Below are 18,474 nucleotides of genomic sequence, written 5' to 3' on the forward strand. Positions count from 1 at the left end.
TTGTGATGCAGCTTCAAAGTTCAAAGTATATTTATTATTGAAGTACGTATACCATATACAAAGTACATTTACTAATGAAGTATGTCTACCATATACAAAGTACATTTACTAATGCAGTTTGTATACCATATACAACATTGAGATTCATTTTCTTGCAGGCAGTCATAGAATAAAGAAACACTATGGAATTCTTGAAAAACCCCACACAACAAAGACCTTCAAACATCCAGTGTGCAAGAGAAAAAAATATGCAAACAATAAAAAATGTAAACAAGTAACACAGAGAACACAAAGCGCAGTCACCGAAAGCGAGTACACAGCCACAGAGCTAGTTCAGTGCGGAGTTGAGTATCGCAAGTCCAGAAGCCTGTTAGCTGCAGGCCATAGCTATGGAGTTGGTTCAGTGCTGACATCTGCCCTCAACCTCGATGCTTTAAGCTTACAATCTGCACTTAAATTGGTTAAACATTGGCTCGCATTTCACTCTCAGGCTCACTTTTTCCATCTGGCCCGAAGTCCACTCCAGCAATGGCTGCTGCTGCCATACCTGAGAATCCAGTTTGCCCAATTGTTCAGGATGCCACAAAAACGCCAGTTCGTTCAGATGGCTCAAAAACACAAATCCCAAAGAGAAATTACAGGTAGTGGATTCTGGTGATTGTGCTCCAGAGAAAAGTGTATCTGGTAGAATAGCTAGCGGTTTTGGCAGCTGCCTACAAAATATCGGCATATATCACCAGTGTCATCTTGTTTTCAGAAACTCTGCAAAGATGTTCTTTATGGGTGCTAGTGACGAATGATACCAAAAAAAATTCACTCTCAAAGATCTTAAAATTGCACTTACCCCCAGATCACTTCAAGAACAACACAATGGTACTTTTACAGGACAGGAATGGGCAAACACTGCATTTTTGCATAATAAAGCTACTTTAGTGTATGCCATCTTTGTACATTACAGAATACTTCAAGTGCAGCCAGCAGTAGAAAACAGAGCTCCTGCCACATATTATTGTACAATAGCTTCTTAACACAGAATTTCTGATTTATAGAACAATAAAAGCATGATTTAACTAATATTTATTTCTTTTGAGTTTGAGGTTGCTTTCTACAAAGCACTGCGGATTTCCCATTCAACTGTTCTTTTCAAGTGTTCCTGCAGTATATCTCTCAGCTATCAATCTAATTCTTTATCACAGACCTGTGCTACTGTGCCATAGTGTTCTTGAACAGACTATCAAGCACACATTTACTCTACAATAGACTGAAGAAATTTTTTGAGTCCGGGTTGATCAAACTGTAAAGCAGCAGTTCTACTTGCTATGTAATTGTACTATACCTGCCCTAATTATGTATTCCAATTCAAAATCACCTGCTGCATCAAAGAGATCTTCTTTATGTCACCTTTCAGTCTTTTACCAGTTAACTTTAATCCAACTTTGCTGAATTTTGACCTACCAATGGAAAGATTTCTGCTTCATCTGTTCTCATATATCCTCCCAACCATCCCTGCACTAAGGACAACAATTCCATCTTCACTGGCCCTCCCTGCTACATCAGGCTCTCATCCAGTAAATCTTTTGAGTGCCCTCTCCGAGTTTTTCCAATAGTTCTTATAATGGGGTGACTAGAATTGGACTCAATAATCCATCTGTGGATGACTTTCACCTTAAAAGGCTTAACATAACTTCTTTGCTTTATGTCCCCATTTACGTAGCTCAAAAATAAATGAGATTATCTTAAACAACCTATTTTATACTACTGTTCAATGTCTCAAACACTAAAACAATCAGGGTCTTTTTAAACCCTTTCATAATATCCTTACAGCAAAAGTAAGTCACAGCGTGCTGCATTATGTCTATCCACCACATATTCATCCATGCCACTGTGTTTGCTTCTATGCTAGAATCTATTAGTTAATCCATACCTATTTAAGTTACTGTTATTATTATCCAGCATTGTTTTGTTTCTAAAAACTTATTGTCAATTTAAGATAAGTGATTGCCCTTTCTCAGCAACTTATGACACATTCCATCTGGATCTGAACACTTGCTATAGTTTCCTACAACCAGGCTCCTTAACACAATAAATCACCTTTTATTATGATCAAAGAAATAGTGTTTTTCATTGGTAAAGCCAAATAGAGTGTACTCATTTTGTGCCTTTGTCAAGCTTCCTACCTATGCAGCCAAAACTCCACTGTGTTCCCAATTCTTCTAAGCCCTCTACTCAATAGATATCTATTATTTTAATCACAGTAGAAGACTTTTGAGTTACCTTTCATGTTAGCAACACCTACTTTCATTATTTACCTTGCCTTTGGTACTCTCTTTGTCACTTTGGTTTTGATGTTCCTACATTCGCATTGGCTCTTGAATTATCAATCTGAGATCTACTACACATTTAATTTTTCATTTCTCAATTATTCCAGTAATCCCCTTCAATCCAATACTACAGTATTCTCCTTAATCAATATTAAGAGTTTCCATCATATTTTCATGTCTTTATCCTCAGCACCTAGCTTCCTGGTTTCAGCAAATTCCGTTATCAATGTAATAAGAAAGTTCCATGTGACTATTTGTGCCTGTAATCACCACCTTTATGACCACACTTTGTGCTTTTCCACATGTGGATTGTATAGCTTTCCTGAAACTTCTCAGTGCTTCTTTAATCTGCTCCTAAGCAATATTGTATTTCATGTTTCCCTAAGATTTCAATGGTTTAATCCCAAAAGGCTCCTGGGAGGGTTAAATCTCCACTATACATCCCAAGTAAGATGTCCCTGTATCTTGACATCAATATAAATAGTAACTAAAGAGGCTTAGTTGGATCCCTTTTCATTTGGTGCACCATTATTTTGGATGTCTTTTGTCAATTCCTTTATTTGTTGTTTATGGCACACCTCAAAAATGGAAATTTTTGGAGATACAGTACTATGCAAAAGTCTTTGGCACATATATATATCTAGGGTGGCTAAGATTTTTGCACAGTACTGTTGTCATAAGGGGGGCACTGGGAGCAGACCTAAATGCAAGACACAGACATTGAAGTACTAGGAAATGGACTGGACTAGGCTTAGGGACAGGACAGGAACACAGACTTGGGCTAGGACTTGTCTAGGAAAGCGGGACCAGGACAAGGATCTGGGAACTAGGAGTCTGGGTTTGGACTCCGAGCTAGAGACTGGACAAGGACCCAGAACCTGGGTCTTGACTCGGGCTCAGACTCTGAAGCTAGGTAAAGACTTGACGTGGACTTGGGAGACAGGAACCTCGGAGCCTTGGACAGGACTGGACACTCGGACCCTTGGTCTAGAGCATGGGAACACAGAGCCTTGGACTTGAGAGACAGGAACATGGAATACAGAGCTGGGACCTTTCCTTGGGAACAGGACGTAGAACCCAGACTCATACACAGAACACAGAGCTAGGACCCATCCTTGGGAACAGGATGTAGGGCCGGGACTCATACACAGAATGCTGAACATGACAAGACAATTCCCAATACAAGGCAACGGCAAACGGCCGGACCTACCTAGCGAAGGCGTGGACGCAGAGACAGTTTTCAACACAAGGTAGTGGCAAATGGCCAGACCTACCTAGCGAAGGCAAGGACACAAACAGACAGTTCCAAACAACGAGACATATTTTTATCTTGACACAGCAAGGCTCTAGTCCCGCTCCAGCTGTAGAACTTGATGGCAAAACAGGCAAGGCTTCAGAAGGAAGGGGAAGAGAAGGGAACAGTCCAGCCTCAGGGTGACGGCAAAGGCAGCCTGGCTTACCCAACGGAGGGAAGGACTGGAAAGGACAGACGGCCTGACTTACCCCACAGAGGCGAGGACAGGATACTGACAAGACAAACCAACAACCACACTCGAACCCAGGGCCGTTTATATTCCCAGCCCCAAGACGGGCATCAGGAACCTATGATTAAGCCCAACTGAAACAAGGGACAGCAGGAAGACCCGGAGTCTGGAGTCCATGGACTGGACCGTGAACCTGAACGTGGACTTCATGGACCGGACCATGACAACTGTAGATGATGTCTTTTCATTTACCAAGTAATGGTTAATATTACTGAGCTAATACAAAGCTAAGTACTTGTATTTCTGTTTCCCATCCACCTTTTGATTTTAACTAATATACAGTACTGTGCTAAAGTCTTAGACATGCTAGCTATGCACACACACACACACACACACACACACGCACACACACGCACCCACATACACGCACGCGCGCGCACACACACACACACACACACACACACACACACACACACACAAAAGGGTTTTGCACAACACTGTATCATCAATAAATCCTCCTTTAAAAGGTGCATAACAGTAAGAAACATAACAGTCCATTAGCTATAACAGCTACATATCACTTTACAAATCCTATCTTCGTGGCCCAGTCAAGAAAAGATTTTGTTCAGGTAAATTTTGCCAAGGTTGGTGTTTTACAACAAAATTAAAAACACTGGATTTGTGAACTCAGCCACCACTTGATTTAATGTGCTATATAAGTATTCTTTCCACAAGTTCAACTTAAATGCAATTCTAATAGAAAAGACTGAAATCCTGGAATAGCATCATATTATTGAACATGCTTACCCTTTGAGTAAAATTTAGAATACATTCTGCAAGCAGTGTAATTCTGACTTTCACTCCAATCCCTGAACTTCGAACAGTGTGTTTGTGCTCCAAGTAATATTGGAACATCAGGCTCATTCTGCTGAACAACACAACACAACCTTGTCAGCATGTGAAATACGTATCTACCTGAAGAATGTGATGGGGCACCACAGAGCAACACAACTCCTTGTCCCTCTCGGACGGACACATTATTTCTTGACTTTCCTTTGAAGTTTTCAAGATCTGCACAAGAGAAAAGTGGACGATCTATTATGTAAGATCATGTCACTTTAAAAGCAATTTACTTGTACTTACAAACATGTGAGAAGTGAATGACATAAAAAAAACTACAGCTATGCGTTGCTTTGCCGAAATACTTTGAAAGGCAAATTATGATTCATGTTGCAATATATTATCAGCTCACTAACATTGCAGGAGAGAAAAAAATATTTTGTTATGAAGAATTAGAAACAAAACAATGAAAAGAAATTTTACATTACATGCACAGAATTTTGCTGGTATCATTAAGTTTCAGGATTTCCTTACAACACAGAACTACCAAACTTATTGACCAAACTCTGTCACTGGTTTCCAACAATGCTTCACCAATGGACACTACATTTGGACACTGATTGTAAGATGTAGGGAAATGAGCTGATGAAATTAGGCAATATTCTTTGAAATGTATTCTGCTTTTAATGACCTAAGCTTACTTTAAGTATTGTCAATTTACTTTGTTTTATTACTTTTATTTTTATACTGTTTAAATTTATTTCTTTTTATACTTATTCGCTACTTTTGAGCTTCAAGGGTTTCCAGATGTGTTTCATGTGCAAGATTTGTCCGGCCGACCCATGTTACCTGATACATTATTGGAGGCCATTTTGCTGCTCAGATTCTCATCAGTCAGAGTCTTCCAGATCCAGAAAACATGGAGTGGGGATTGCAAGTCCTAAGAGCTACAAGGAAAAATCTGATCCACAGAGATGTATCCCAGGTTTTGAAAATGCGATAACACCAAAAGTAAAAGCAGGAATCTTAAAGGACCTCAAAGAATAAATCATGTTTGATTAAAGATGGTTTATGATGAAACTCTTGTGCTAAGTTAATCCAATGGTCCTGCCAAATTGGTTTTTGGCTGGAACCTGATGAATGGCTGGAATTCCTACATCTATTCCTATCTATAGGTGCCTTCTTCAGGTATTTATAAGGCAAAAGCAATGTCTGATATGGTTCTGATGAGCTCAGAAACAGAAACAAGAATCAGTCATCCAGGTTTATGTGCATGGAGTTAGCTAGTTAGTCAATTCAAAGCATTATCTGAATCATAAGAATGTTGAGTTTCGTGCAACTCTCTCCACACTATCCCTGTCGATTACAATCAAAAAAATTCAACCCATGGACACAGGATTCATGTTTGCATCTGCACTGCCATTCTTTTACCATTTCTCATGCCTGAAATATGCAGTACAAAAGTGAATCTTATGAGCAAAGACTTTAAACTTATCTCAGAGCATGGTAGCAAATTGTGGGGAAACAATCTCTGTATGCCTACTCAGCTTAATTATCATGATATATAAGCGGACAGGTATTCAAATTAATGGATAAATAGAAGGTGACAGATTATGCTCATGAATATGGTACCTCAGAGTCCGAAAACAATTATGAATGTTATGGTAATAAAACTATTGAAATGGAAAAGTAAGACAGTTTTAATACATGGCCTATTATTCAATATTCCAAGTTTTTTCAAGCCAGCTATATGATCCAAAATGAGAGGCTTAAATAGATGATTTTTTTTTAAAGTTACTTAATGAAAATTTCCCAACATAATCTAAATAAACTAAAATTATTTTGTTAATCCTAATTATAGCACTGGAATCATGGACCATGGGAAAGTAAAAATGCATGTTTTCAATCATCTACAATTTCATTAGGGTGCAACTAGCCGTTCATTTTCTCAGTATTTTATTTTATACTGACCTAATCTTTCCGCTCATCATACATTTGCCTTTATTCAACATCTTTTTCATTATCCTCCTCACCTCCTACATTAGCCCAGCTGCTACCAAAAATGCAGCAATTCTTTTGCCTCTTGAGACTGAATTAAACGATATGGCATGGCAGCTCCAAAGGGAACTGCCCCAGTCAGCTGCTCAAAAGTAAAAGTAAGTCACAGACTAACAGGAACATGTTTTGGCCTATTGTCCTTCTCAGCCTTTTAAGAACTGTAATGAGCCATGTGATTCAGTGGTGCGTGATTATGATTATGCTCCAATTTTTGCTTAGAATATGCTCCTTGGTGGCTAATCTTACCAAAAAAAATAGAAAATGCAGAAGATACTTGGGCAGTATTTACATTTCAAAGCAAAGACTTTTCATTCCTTCTCTTTTTCTTACTCTATGATACTAACTGACCTGCTGATTAACTACAGCATTTTCAGTTTTATTTCAGATTTTTAACTTCTGTAAATACCTGCTATCTGACACAAGCCATAACTGATTCAGGAGTAGAAACCCCATTGATTCAACTGGAGATTCCTGGCCTGAAAGATTAGATAACACAAGGAAAATAAAGCTAATTCCTTTTTATTTTTTATCACATGTTAATAGTTTTATTATTTATTGTTCTTTTTCAAATACTTTTTTAATTTCTTCACATGTTAGTCAAGGCAACCTTCATTGTTTTTATATAGCCTTAAATATCACATATATTTAAAATCTGTCAAATAAGAAGCTCACATCTTTTAGTGAAAACCACACTCTTGCCCCGACACCCACATCCTTAGTTCATTTTGAAAGTTGTCAGGGCGTTCTTGATAAGAAGCCTCACATATTGCCTGACACCTATTTCTGAGCCTCACTGTGAGCCTTCCAGTTTAAAAGAAAGGCCTATTGGGCCCAGTAGATCTGACAGGAATAAGTGAAGGTGGCTTGAACTGTTTACAAATCTATGTTGATATGATCCATTGATTCCAATGTAAAATTGGCCAGCCTATCATACGCTACCTGGAATAAAATAAACACACTCAAAGTTGTCCCACCCATACCCCTCATCACGCAAGGCCTCTTACCCTTCATTTGCGTAACTGTTCATTTGCATTTTCTTTTCATCACCCTACACTAAGATTTTGTTCTTTTTTAAAAAATCCCATCATGCACTACTGCACTCAATTCTTACAAACCTAATTTAGCTTTAAATGCACCCACTCTCCCAATTTCACCTCCACTCTATTAACAGAAGAGGAAGCATGAGATGGAGTCGAGTTCTGCTAGGGAGTTGGGTATCATTGAGTGGCATTGTAACAAGTGACTGTGTTGGCAGGGGACAGATGTTACACCAAGTATTTCACTGGACTTCAATAACCAGCCATGCTTTAGTCTTCTAGGCCTCATTGACCAGAATTACCTTCTTTAACATCTCATCTCTACAACTTTATTTTATTCTTATTTTGATCTGTGCTCCAAACATCTCCTTAGACTAGGTATTCATTTTTGATTGTTTACAATTCTCTGACAAGCTTTGGAATACTCTCAATGCAGATTGTTGCAGATGTGATCTAAATAAAATGACACAAATCACTCAATACATTGACCTATGCTAATAATGTCACAGCATTACTGAAATAAAAGTTCATTGGAAGCACTTTAATTAATGCACAAAGTTTTGATCATAGGCACAGAATACTATATGAACATAAATCCATAGCATGACTGCACAAAACGTTTCAGTTCATTACAATTCCGTAAAATGTTGCCTCGACTTTTCAAAGGTGGTAATATCTGCATTCCTTGCTGTAGACAGCGAATCTTATTACACTGTGTTGACATATGTTGATCTTCTAAACCTCACAAGAGAACCAAAGAGAAGATTTCTGATTTGTTTATTATCTCTAAACAAGCACAGCATATCAAATACTACAATGGTTGTCTAGGTATACTTGAGGCTGTTTATGTTTCCAATTTGAAAGCAGATTTTAAACACCTTACTGTGTCTGACATATCCATTAATTTCAAATAAAGTATTTCAAAATACTAATGTAATTAAACATACAATATATAGAATTTTTTTTATTTTAAAACAAATTTTATTTCTTCTGATACCTGTGTATCTAATGTTGTGCTACATTATACAATATTTCATCAGTGCATTCTTGATATATTATAACCAAGCCAATCCATTAGAAATTGCAATGGAACAAATCAAATTCTTATATAGCAAAACTGTTTATCAAATACAGTGGATTCCAGTTTATTGCACCTTTAGTTAATTGGGGCAGCTGCTTATTTGGGAAAACTCTAAAAGAATAAAAGCTAATTGAGGAAGTAGCTGAGATTTCCTTCATTTATTTGGGACACTGTGCTGCTTAATTGGAGCAGGAAACTGTTGCTGAACATTTTCTAACTAGTGTCAGTCACGTGCACTTGTGTGGCCATTAGACACTACACAGTGCATAGTGATAACAGTTTTTGAATAACACCAGTTGCATGTGCCTGTGTCAAAAAGTAGGGATTTTTGTCACTGATAGTTGGTGAGAAATAAGCTGCAAGACAATTCAGAACTGTTTTGCACACTGTGGTTTCAAGCACTCAAGCTTAGAGATGCTGGCAATGGCCAGGAGTGAGAATGAAACAATTTCACTACTTCAACAAGTTAGGAACCAAGATGAATTGGAAGATATCAACAATCACCTTGAATGTTACTATAAAAATTAAGATATTGGTCATATCGTTATATGAAAGCAGTCCATTACCTACGCTAGGTGTCTGCACTGATTTTGTTCCTTTATGCAATCAAAAGAATGCGTACATTGGATGAATTCCTCTTTCAATAACTATGAGAAACTAATGCACAGTTTTATAGTAACGTAGTATTATAATGTTCTAATTTGTTCTGCATTTCATTTAAATAATTATTTGTTAGTCAGTGTACCTTTTTAACTATTTCCAGGAAAGTTTGGCTAATTGGGGCAGCCGATTAATTGGGCCAACAAGTTCTGGACCCAAAGTCTTCCAATTGACTGTAATTCAGTGCATATGTGCTATTTGTAATTCACAATGAGACTGAAGCAAGAATGGGCTTCCTTGAATGGCATCAGGACCAATAAAAATATAAAATTTTAGGAGTCTTTAAATCAGAACTGTAAGGAGAAAGTAATTGAAGTAAATAGAAAAAAAAGGGTTCCTGAAATAACTGTGAATAAATTTGCTATCCTGTTAACGAGGAAGGCATGCGAGGCTGCAATGTCAACTTAGTTGTATGTAATAAGCTCTAAAATATCAGTCTGTCCCAGGTCCACCTCACATGAACACTAAACAAAATCTGATACAATGAGAAGGGGAGCACTGGAACAGAGACAAAATTTTTGGTTGAATATGGATATTTTATGGAGAATTTTAGAAGAAGGAGATACAAAAAAACAAGATTAGGGAGATCACTGCCGAGTTTAGAGCTCTGGCAAAGATTACCAGGGCTGCAAGTGGTAGGGCTAATAAAAATAGAGAAGAGTAAATATAGAACATAGAACAGTACAGCACAGTACATGCCCTTCGGCCCACAATGTTGTGCCGACCCTCAAACCCTGCCTCCCGTATAATCCCCCACCTTAAATTCCTCCATATACCTGTCTAGCAGTCTCTTAAACTTCACTAGTGTATCTGCCTCCACCACTGACTCAGGCAGTGCATTCCACGCAACAACTACTCTCTAAGTAAAAAACCTTCCTTTAATATCCCCCTTGAACTTCCCACCCCTTACCTTAAAACCATGTCCTCTTGTATTGAGCAGTGGTGCCCTGGGGAAGAGCCTCTGGCTATCCACTCTATCCATACCTCTTAATATCTTGTACACATCTATCATGTCTCCTCTCATCCTCCTTCTCTCCAAAGAGTAAAGCCCTAGCTCCCTTAATCTCTGATCATAATGCATACTCTCTAAACCAGGCAGCATCCTGGTAAATCTCCTCTGTACCCTTTCCAATGCTTCCACATCCTTCCTATAGTGAGGCGACCAAAACTGGACACATTACTCCAGGTGTGGCCTAACCAGAGTTTTATAGAGCTGCATCATTACATTGCGAATCTTAAACTCTGTCCCTTGACTTATGAAAGCTAACACCCCATAAGCTTTCTTAACTACCCTATCTACCTGTGAGGCGACTTTCAGGGATCTGTGGACACGTACCCCAGATCCCTCTGCTCCTCTACACTACCAAGTATCCTGCCATTTACTTTGTACTCTGCCTTGGAGTTTGTCCTTCCAAAGTGTTCCACCTCACACTTCTCCGGGTTGAACTCCATCTGTCACTTCTCAGCCCACTTCTGAATCCTATCAATGTCTCTCTGCAATCTTTGCCAATCCTCTACACTATCTACAACACCACCAACCTTTGTGTCGTCTGCAAACTTGCCAACCCACCCTTCTACCCCCACATCCAGGTCATTAATAAAATTCACGAGAAGTAGAGGTCCCAGAACAGATCCTTGTGGGACACCACTAGTCACAATCCTCCAATCTGAATGTACTCCCTCCACCACGACCCTCTGCCTTCTGAAGAAGTTCATGAGACATGGAAAAACAATACAGAGGTAGTGAAGATGTGGCTAAGTAAAAAGAGGCTTGAAATGAGGTCAGAATTTCATTATCCTATGTTCAAATGTTTTCAGATGAATTTAGGCTTTTATAAGATCTCAGGCCAGAGAGTGGTTCAGAAAGCATAGATAAAAATGAATCGGATAGCAAAGGAAGGGTTGAGCTTTCATCAACAGAAGAGGCACAGGATGGAGCTGAGCCATATCGTTGAGTATAAGTCATTGATCCTTCAAATGACATGACACAAGTACCACTGCTGATGGGGAACAATATTTGTGCTAGGGATCAATGACAATTGCTTTGATTTTAACCGTACTTAATTCAAGGGCATTTCAGCTCATGTTGTATTGCATGCTGGACAAATAGTGCCAGATGAGGATATGTATCTTATCTTATTGGATTATTAAACCTTATTCAAAGAAATACACAAATATATAATAATTGAATCATAGATCAGACCTGAGAAATTATTACCCACCTTAACATGTTATTGCTTGGTCAATGCAATAAGCATTAACAGAAATCCAGTGTTAAAATTTACATTCAAACTTTATAAAGAAATATGAGCACTGTTGGAAACATCATATATATATAGTAATTTAGCTGCCTTGCTTCAAATGTGTGTTGATGGGAGTATAGATAGGCAAGTAAAACAAAATCTATGCTCAGATAAAGAAGTTAGTGAAAATTATAGCTAAAGGTGACATAAGTTCCCTTCTTGAAACTTAAGGAATTACTGTGATTGTTTCATTTTTCTGTAAAGTAAAATGCTCTGCAAATTCATTTTAAGTTTTCATGTCAATGGAAAGCTTTTATGCTAATATGATACCGGAAAGGTTGTATTATTTCAATATTTCAACAGTAAAACACATGCAATCAAAGTTAATTTAAAAAGCTGATACAATTACTGCATTTGTCCAGGTTAATGAGACTTGCATTTTTTTGATCTATTATAAGCTACATCAGGAAACATACTGTCCTGTCTGTAAAGGAAATGTTCATATTCATATTGTAATTAGTGGCCATGTTCTTGTAAATAATAGGAAGGCTTTCACCAGTGTAAGCGACTGCAACTACAATTAAGCATTTGGTACTACTTCAGCTTAACAGATGCTTGGTTGTGAAAGTTGACAAATTGACAACATATTTCAAAAGGATTGCACTTTCAATTTCATTGCTGGCAATAAAAGGAGAATCTTTTATCAGAATTCTTTTACCTGTGTAAACATATCTTTCAAATATTATTTTGTTGCTCTTCTCTCAGGTTTCCAAATCACTAACTCACATATTCTGATTTAACTATTTCTGAACTGGATCATGTTCTTTTCACCTTAGCTTTTTATCTAGGTTCCACAATTAGTATAAAAATATCTAATAAATTATTATCATCTACAAAACAAGTTCTGTTTATATCTGCACACACCTCAGATATATATATATATTTAATTTCTAGAAGGGCTTCTGCAAATTTGCCTCCCAATATTAATCTTTATACAAGAATACAAATAACCATGAATGTAGAAGTTAATGTGCCTGATCTCTGACAGCTGATACTAAAACATCGAGTGTGGGTACTCAGGGTCCTATACCTCCTCTCTCTAATGGTAGTAATAAGAAGCAGGCATGTCACAAGTGGTACGGGTCATTAATGATAGATGTTGCCTTCTTGAAATGCTGCCTTTCGAAGATGTCCTTATTGGTGGGAAGGGTTGTACCTGTGATGAATCTGGCTGAGGCTACAATCCTCAACAGCCTCTTTCAATCCTGCACATTGGAACCTCCAAACCATGTGGTGATGAAACCATTTATAAGTAAAAAAATGGTTCACAAATCAAACAGGTCATCAATGACAAGCAACTTGAAGAACTTCTAGGGGGAACAGAAACAACCACATGGAAAGGCATTCAGGATGTTGTTAAAAATTTTCCTGAGGCATTGTGGGTGGAACTTAGAAATAAGAAAGGTATGACCACGTAACCCAACAGTCCTAGGATTTAGAGGAACAAATTTGTAAAAAGATCACAGACTGTTGCAAGAAACAGAAGGTTGATATAATAGGTGATTTTAACTTTCCACATATTGACTGGGAATCCCATAATGCAAATTGATTAGATGGGATAGAGTTTATCAAAATGTATTCAGGAAAGTTCCCTTCATCAGCACGTAGAAGTCCCAGCGAGAGAGCATGCAATATGGGATCTGATATTAGGTAATGAGACAGGGCAGGTGAAAGAAGATTGTGTTGGGAGCACTTTGCATCTAGTGACCACGATGCCACTAGTTTCAAAGTAAATATACAAAAAGATAGGTCTGGTCTGCTGGTTGAGATTTTAAATTGGAGAAAAGCCAATTTTGATGGTATCAGAAAGGATCTGGTGTGGATTGGGGCAGGCTGTTTCTGGCAAAGGTGGATTGGTACGTGGTAGGCCTTCAAGATGGAAGTTTTGAAAGTACAAAGCTTGTATGTGCCTGTCAAAATAAAAGGTGAAAATAACAAGTTTAGGGAACCTTGGTTTTCAAGAGATATTGAGGACCTGGTTAAGAGAAAAATGGTGTATAGCAGGTATCAGCAAGTAAGAACAAATGAGGTACTTATGGAGTAATGGGAAACTGGTAAAGAAGGTTCAGTTACTTGGCATTGAAGATGAGGTTGTAAATTGGATTAGACATTGGTTTTGTTGGAGAAGCCGGAGAGTGGTAGTAGAGGGCTGCCTCTCTGACTGGAGGCCTCTGACTAGTGGTGCACTGCAAGGATTGGGACTGGGCCCTTCTTTGTTTGTCATCTATATCAAGGAACTTGATGATAATGTGGTTAATTGGATTAGCAAATTTGCAATTGACACCAAGATTGGGGGTGTGGTGGGCAGTAAGGAAAGCTATCATGGCTTGCAGAGAGATTTGCATCAGCTAGAAAAATGGCAGACGGAATTTAATGCAGACAAGTGCAAGGCTTTGCACTTCGGTAGGACCAACCAGGATAAGTATTGCACAGTGAATGGTAGAGCACTGAGGAGTGCAGTAGAACAAAGAGATCTGGGAATAGAGGTCCATAGTCTATTGAAAATGGCATCACAGGTTGATACGGTCTTAAAGAAAGCTTTTGGCACATTGGCTTTCTTAAATCTATGTATTCAGTATAGGGGACGAGATATTATGTTCAAGTTGTATAAGACATCGATGAAGCCTAATTTGGAGTATTGTGTGCAGTTTTGGCCACCTACCTACAGGAAAGATGTAAACAAGTTTGAAAGAGTGAAGAGAAAATTTACAAGGATGTCGTCGGGTCTGGAGGACCTGAGTTATAAAGAACAATTGATTAGGTTAGGACTGTATTCTTTAGCACGTAGAATATTGAAAGCAGATTTGGCAGAGGTATATAAAATTAGGGGGTATAGATAGGGTAAATGCAAGCAGGCATTTTCCACTAAGGTTGGTCGGTTCTACAAACAAAGATCATGGGTTAAAGGTGAAAGGTGAGAAGTTTAAGGGGAACATGAGGGGAAACTTCTTCATTCAGAGAGTTACGAGAGTGTGGAATGAGCCCTCTGCACAAGTGGTGCATGCGAGCTCAATTTCAACATTTAAGAGAAGATTAGATAGGAATGCATATTGTAGGGGTATGGAGGGCTATGATCCTGGTGCAGGTCAATGGGAGTAGACAGTTTAAATGGTTTCAGCATGGACTGGACGGCCTGAAGGTCCATTTCTGTGCTGTACTTCTCTATAACTCTAACAAATCAAGTGTTACAAAACCATGAAGTGGAACATGTCACTAAAGGTTCATTTTCTGCATCCCCATTTAGACGACTTCCCTGCAAATCTTAGCGCTGTCAGTAACAAGCATCGTGAAAGGTTTCTCCACAACATTGCAGTCATGGAGAAACAGTATCAAGGCAACTGGAATCTATCAATGCTGGCTGGTCATTGTAAGTGAGAAGTCTCAGACACCGAGTACAAATGAAAATCATCAACAAAGCATTTTTTGTTTAGTTGAACTATTGCAAAGTGTCAGCACTGTAATGCAATTTAACGCATTATATTCAATAAAAGTTAATTTCTTGTTTCTCCGAATTCCTATGTGATACTAGTAGTCTGAAATTATATTTGTGTTCAGCTTCAAAAGATCTATCACAAACAAAAAAATTCTGAGGAAGAAACACTTTTGAAAAAAATTGTTGTCTGGTGTAATTGAAAAATTAATGACTGATGTCTATAACTTCTTTCTTCACATACACAGCAAGCAATACATGCAGTGAACTTAAAGTAGAATTGTAGATATAACACTGATCAGGACATCATGAGAGCAGACTTGTAATGTTTTCATACTGATCACTCTGAATGGATTGAATGCTCTTTATTATTAACATATGAGCATAAAGAAAAACCTTTTGGTCACTTTGTGATTACATATTCTCAAACACACTCAGTTATTAAGGGGTTGGCTTTTAAAATGATCCCTGATAACTTAAAATTTACCAGACTACATAAACTGTCACTATCCCTTCATACATTATGATCCATTTGCATTTACAAGGTCCCAAATGGCAAGCTAATCGGAAAAATTAGGTCACATCGGATTCAGGGGACAACTCGCAAGGTGGATTCACAATTGGCTCAATGGAAGGAGGCACAGATTGATGTCGAAGGTTGACTCTCAGGCTAGAGACCTGTGACTTCTGGGATGCCCCATATGTCAGTGTTGAGTCCTCTGTTATTCATTCTTCATGTAAGTAATTTGGATATGACTGTCCATGACATGATCAGCAAGTTTGCTGATACTAAATTAGGGAGTCTTGTTGATAGTGAAGCAGGATACACTAAATTACAAAGAGATCCTGATCAGTTAGAGAGATGGGCAAACGGCTTTCCACTTAGTTAAATGTGAGGTGATGCATCCAGAGTTTGGACTAACCCTACAAGAAGAGGCAAGAACAAATGTTTTTAATCAAAGAATTAAAATCTGATATTTGATATCTGACATCTGATATTTACAGGGGAATAGAAACAAAATCCGTATCTTTAAAAGGCAACCATGCAAAAACAAGCATCTTGAGAGTGATTTGGTATGGAAATGTGTAGAGCAAGACAATGCTTATAGAAGTCTTTAATTCTCTGAATAAGCAACCACAATGGGAGAAGTATGTTAGGAAAGATCATGTTTAAAAACTGAAAATACACCTCCGCAGCCTGACCTGTTGAGAAGATAAACAAATCATGTGTTAGATCAATTTTTTTTAATATAGGCTCTAAAAAAGTTTATTGTCTCAAACTTTAACTCTATTTTTCTGCCCATCTTTACTTCCTCACTGGAGCTTTTCTAGCAAGTTGTATTTCCATTAATCACAAAATTACACTCTCTGTTTCCTTAGGCTGCTTAACAAGATAAGAGCCCATGGAATCACGGGAAAGTTACATACTTGGATAGGGCGTTTGCTAATTGGCAGGAAATGGAGAGTGGGAATAAAGGGATCCTATTCTGGTTGGCTGCCGGTTACCAGTGGTGTTCCACAGGGGTCCATGTTGGGGCCACTTCTGTTTACGTTGTACATCAACGATTTGGATTATGGAATAGATAGCTGTGTTGCTAAGTTTGCTGATGATACAAAGATAGGTGGAGGGGCCGGTAGTGCTGAGGAAACAGAGAGTCTGCAGAGAGACTTGGATAGATTGGAAGAATAGGCTAAGAAGTGGCAAATGAAATACAATGTTGGAAAGTGTATGGTTATGCACTTTGGCAGAAGAAATAAACGGGCAGACTATTATTTAAATGGAGAGAGTATTCAAAGTTCTGAGATGCAACGGGACTTGAGAGTTCTCGTGCGGGATACCCTTAAGGTTAACCTCCAGGTTGAGTCGGTGGTGAAGAAGGGAAATGCAATGTTGGCATTTACTTCTCGAGGAATAGAGTATAGGAGCAGGGATGTGATGTTGAGGCTCTATAAGGCGCTGGTAAGACCTCTCTTGGAGTACTGTGGGCAGTTTTGGGCTCCTTATTTAAGAAGGGATGTGCTGACGTTGGAGAGGGTACAAAGAAGATTCACTAAAATGATTCTGGGAATGAGAGGGTTAACATATGAGGAACGTTTGTCTGCTCTTGGACTGTATTCCTTGGAGTTTAGAAGAATGAGGGGGGACCTCATAGAAACATTTCGAATGTTGAAAGGCATGGACAGAGTGGATATGGCAAAGTTGTTTCCCATGATGGGGTAGTCTAGTACGAGAGGGCATGACTTAAGCACTGAAGGATGCCCATTCAGAACAGAGATGGGAAGACATTTTTTTAACCAGAGGGTGGTGAATCTATGAAATTTGTTGCCATGGGCGGCAGTGGAGGCCAAGTCATTGGGTGTATTGAAGGCAGAGATTGATAGGTATCTGAGTAGCCAGGGCATCAAAGGTTGTGGCGAGAAGGCGGGGGAGTGGGACTAAATGGGAGAATGGATCAGCTCATGATAAAATGGCGAGGCAGACTCGATGGGCCGAATGGCCGACTTCTGCTCCTTTGTCTCTTCTTGCCTTATGGGCATTGATTGGTCTAATCTCAAAAAATACCGAAGTGGCCTATAGGGAAGAAGCTATCTCTCTGACACAGAGATGCCAAGAAAACCACCTCTTCTTCCTCAATTTCGCAAAATCAAAGGAGCTGGTTGTGGATTACAGGAGGAATGGAGCTGGGCTAACACCTATTGATATCAATGGATCTACAATTGAGAGGGTGTACAGCTTTAAGTTTCTCGGCATCCACATCAACGAGGACCTCATGAGGTCTATACACACCAGCTGTGTGGTGAAAAAGGCACAACAGCGCCTCTTTCACCTCAGACAGTTGAGGAAGATTTGGTATAGGCCCCCAAATTCTAAGAACTTTTTATAAGGGCACAATTGAGAGCATCCTGACTGGCTGCATCACTGCCTGGTATGGAAACTGTGCCTCCTTTAATTGCAGGACTCTGCAGAGAGTGGTGCGGACAGCCCAGCACATCTATAGTTGTGAACTTCCCATGATTCAGGAAATTTACAAGGACAGGTATGTAAAAAGGGCCTGAAGGATCCTTGGGGACCTGAGTCACCCCAATCACAATCTATTCCAGCTGCTAACGTCTGGGAAGCAGTATCGCAGCATAAAAGCCTGGATCACAGGCTCCGGGACAGCTCCTGCCACCAGGCCATCAGATTGACTAACTCACACTGATTTAAATTTAGTTCTATGTTACATTGACCATTCTATTTATTATAAATTACTATGATT

The 18,474-nt window shown here is 38.8% G+C and overlaps 1 protein-coding gene across 3 annotated transcripts in view; it reads right to left on the reverse strand.

The window, feature by feature from the left end:
- The window catches only part of LOC140211113 (contactin-4-like), a 2,284,382-nt gene that overhangs the window by 696,290 nt on the left and 1,569,618 nt on the right, over positions 1-18,474 (reverse strand). For all 3 annotated transcript variants that reach the window (XM_072280600.1, XM_072280598.1, XM_072280599.1), the window contains one exon: positions 4,781-4,876. In XM_072280600.1, the coding sequence (XP_072136701.1) occupies positions 4,781-4,876 (96 nt within the window). The remainder of the gene's footprint in view (positions 1-4,780; positions 4,877-18,474) is intronic.

Source organism: Mobula birostris, chromosome 16 (assembly GCF_030028105.1).
Source record: "Mobula birostris isolate sMobBir1 chromosome 16, sMobBir1.hap1, whole genome shotgun sequence".
Lineage (NCBI taxonomy): Eukaryota > Metazoa > Chordata > Chondrichthyes > Myliobatiformes > Myliobatidae > Mobula > Mobula birostris.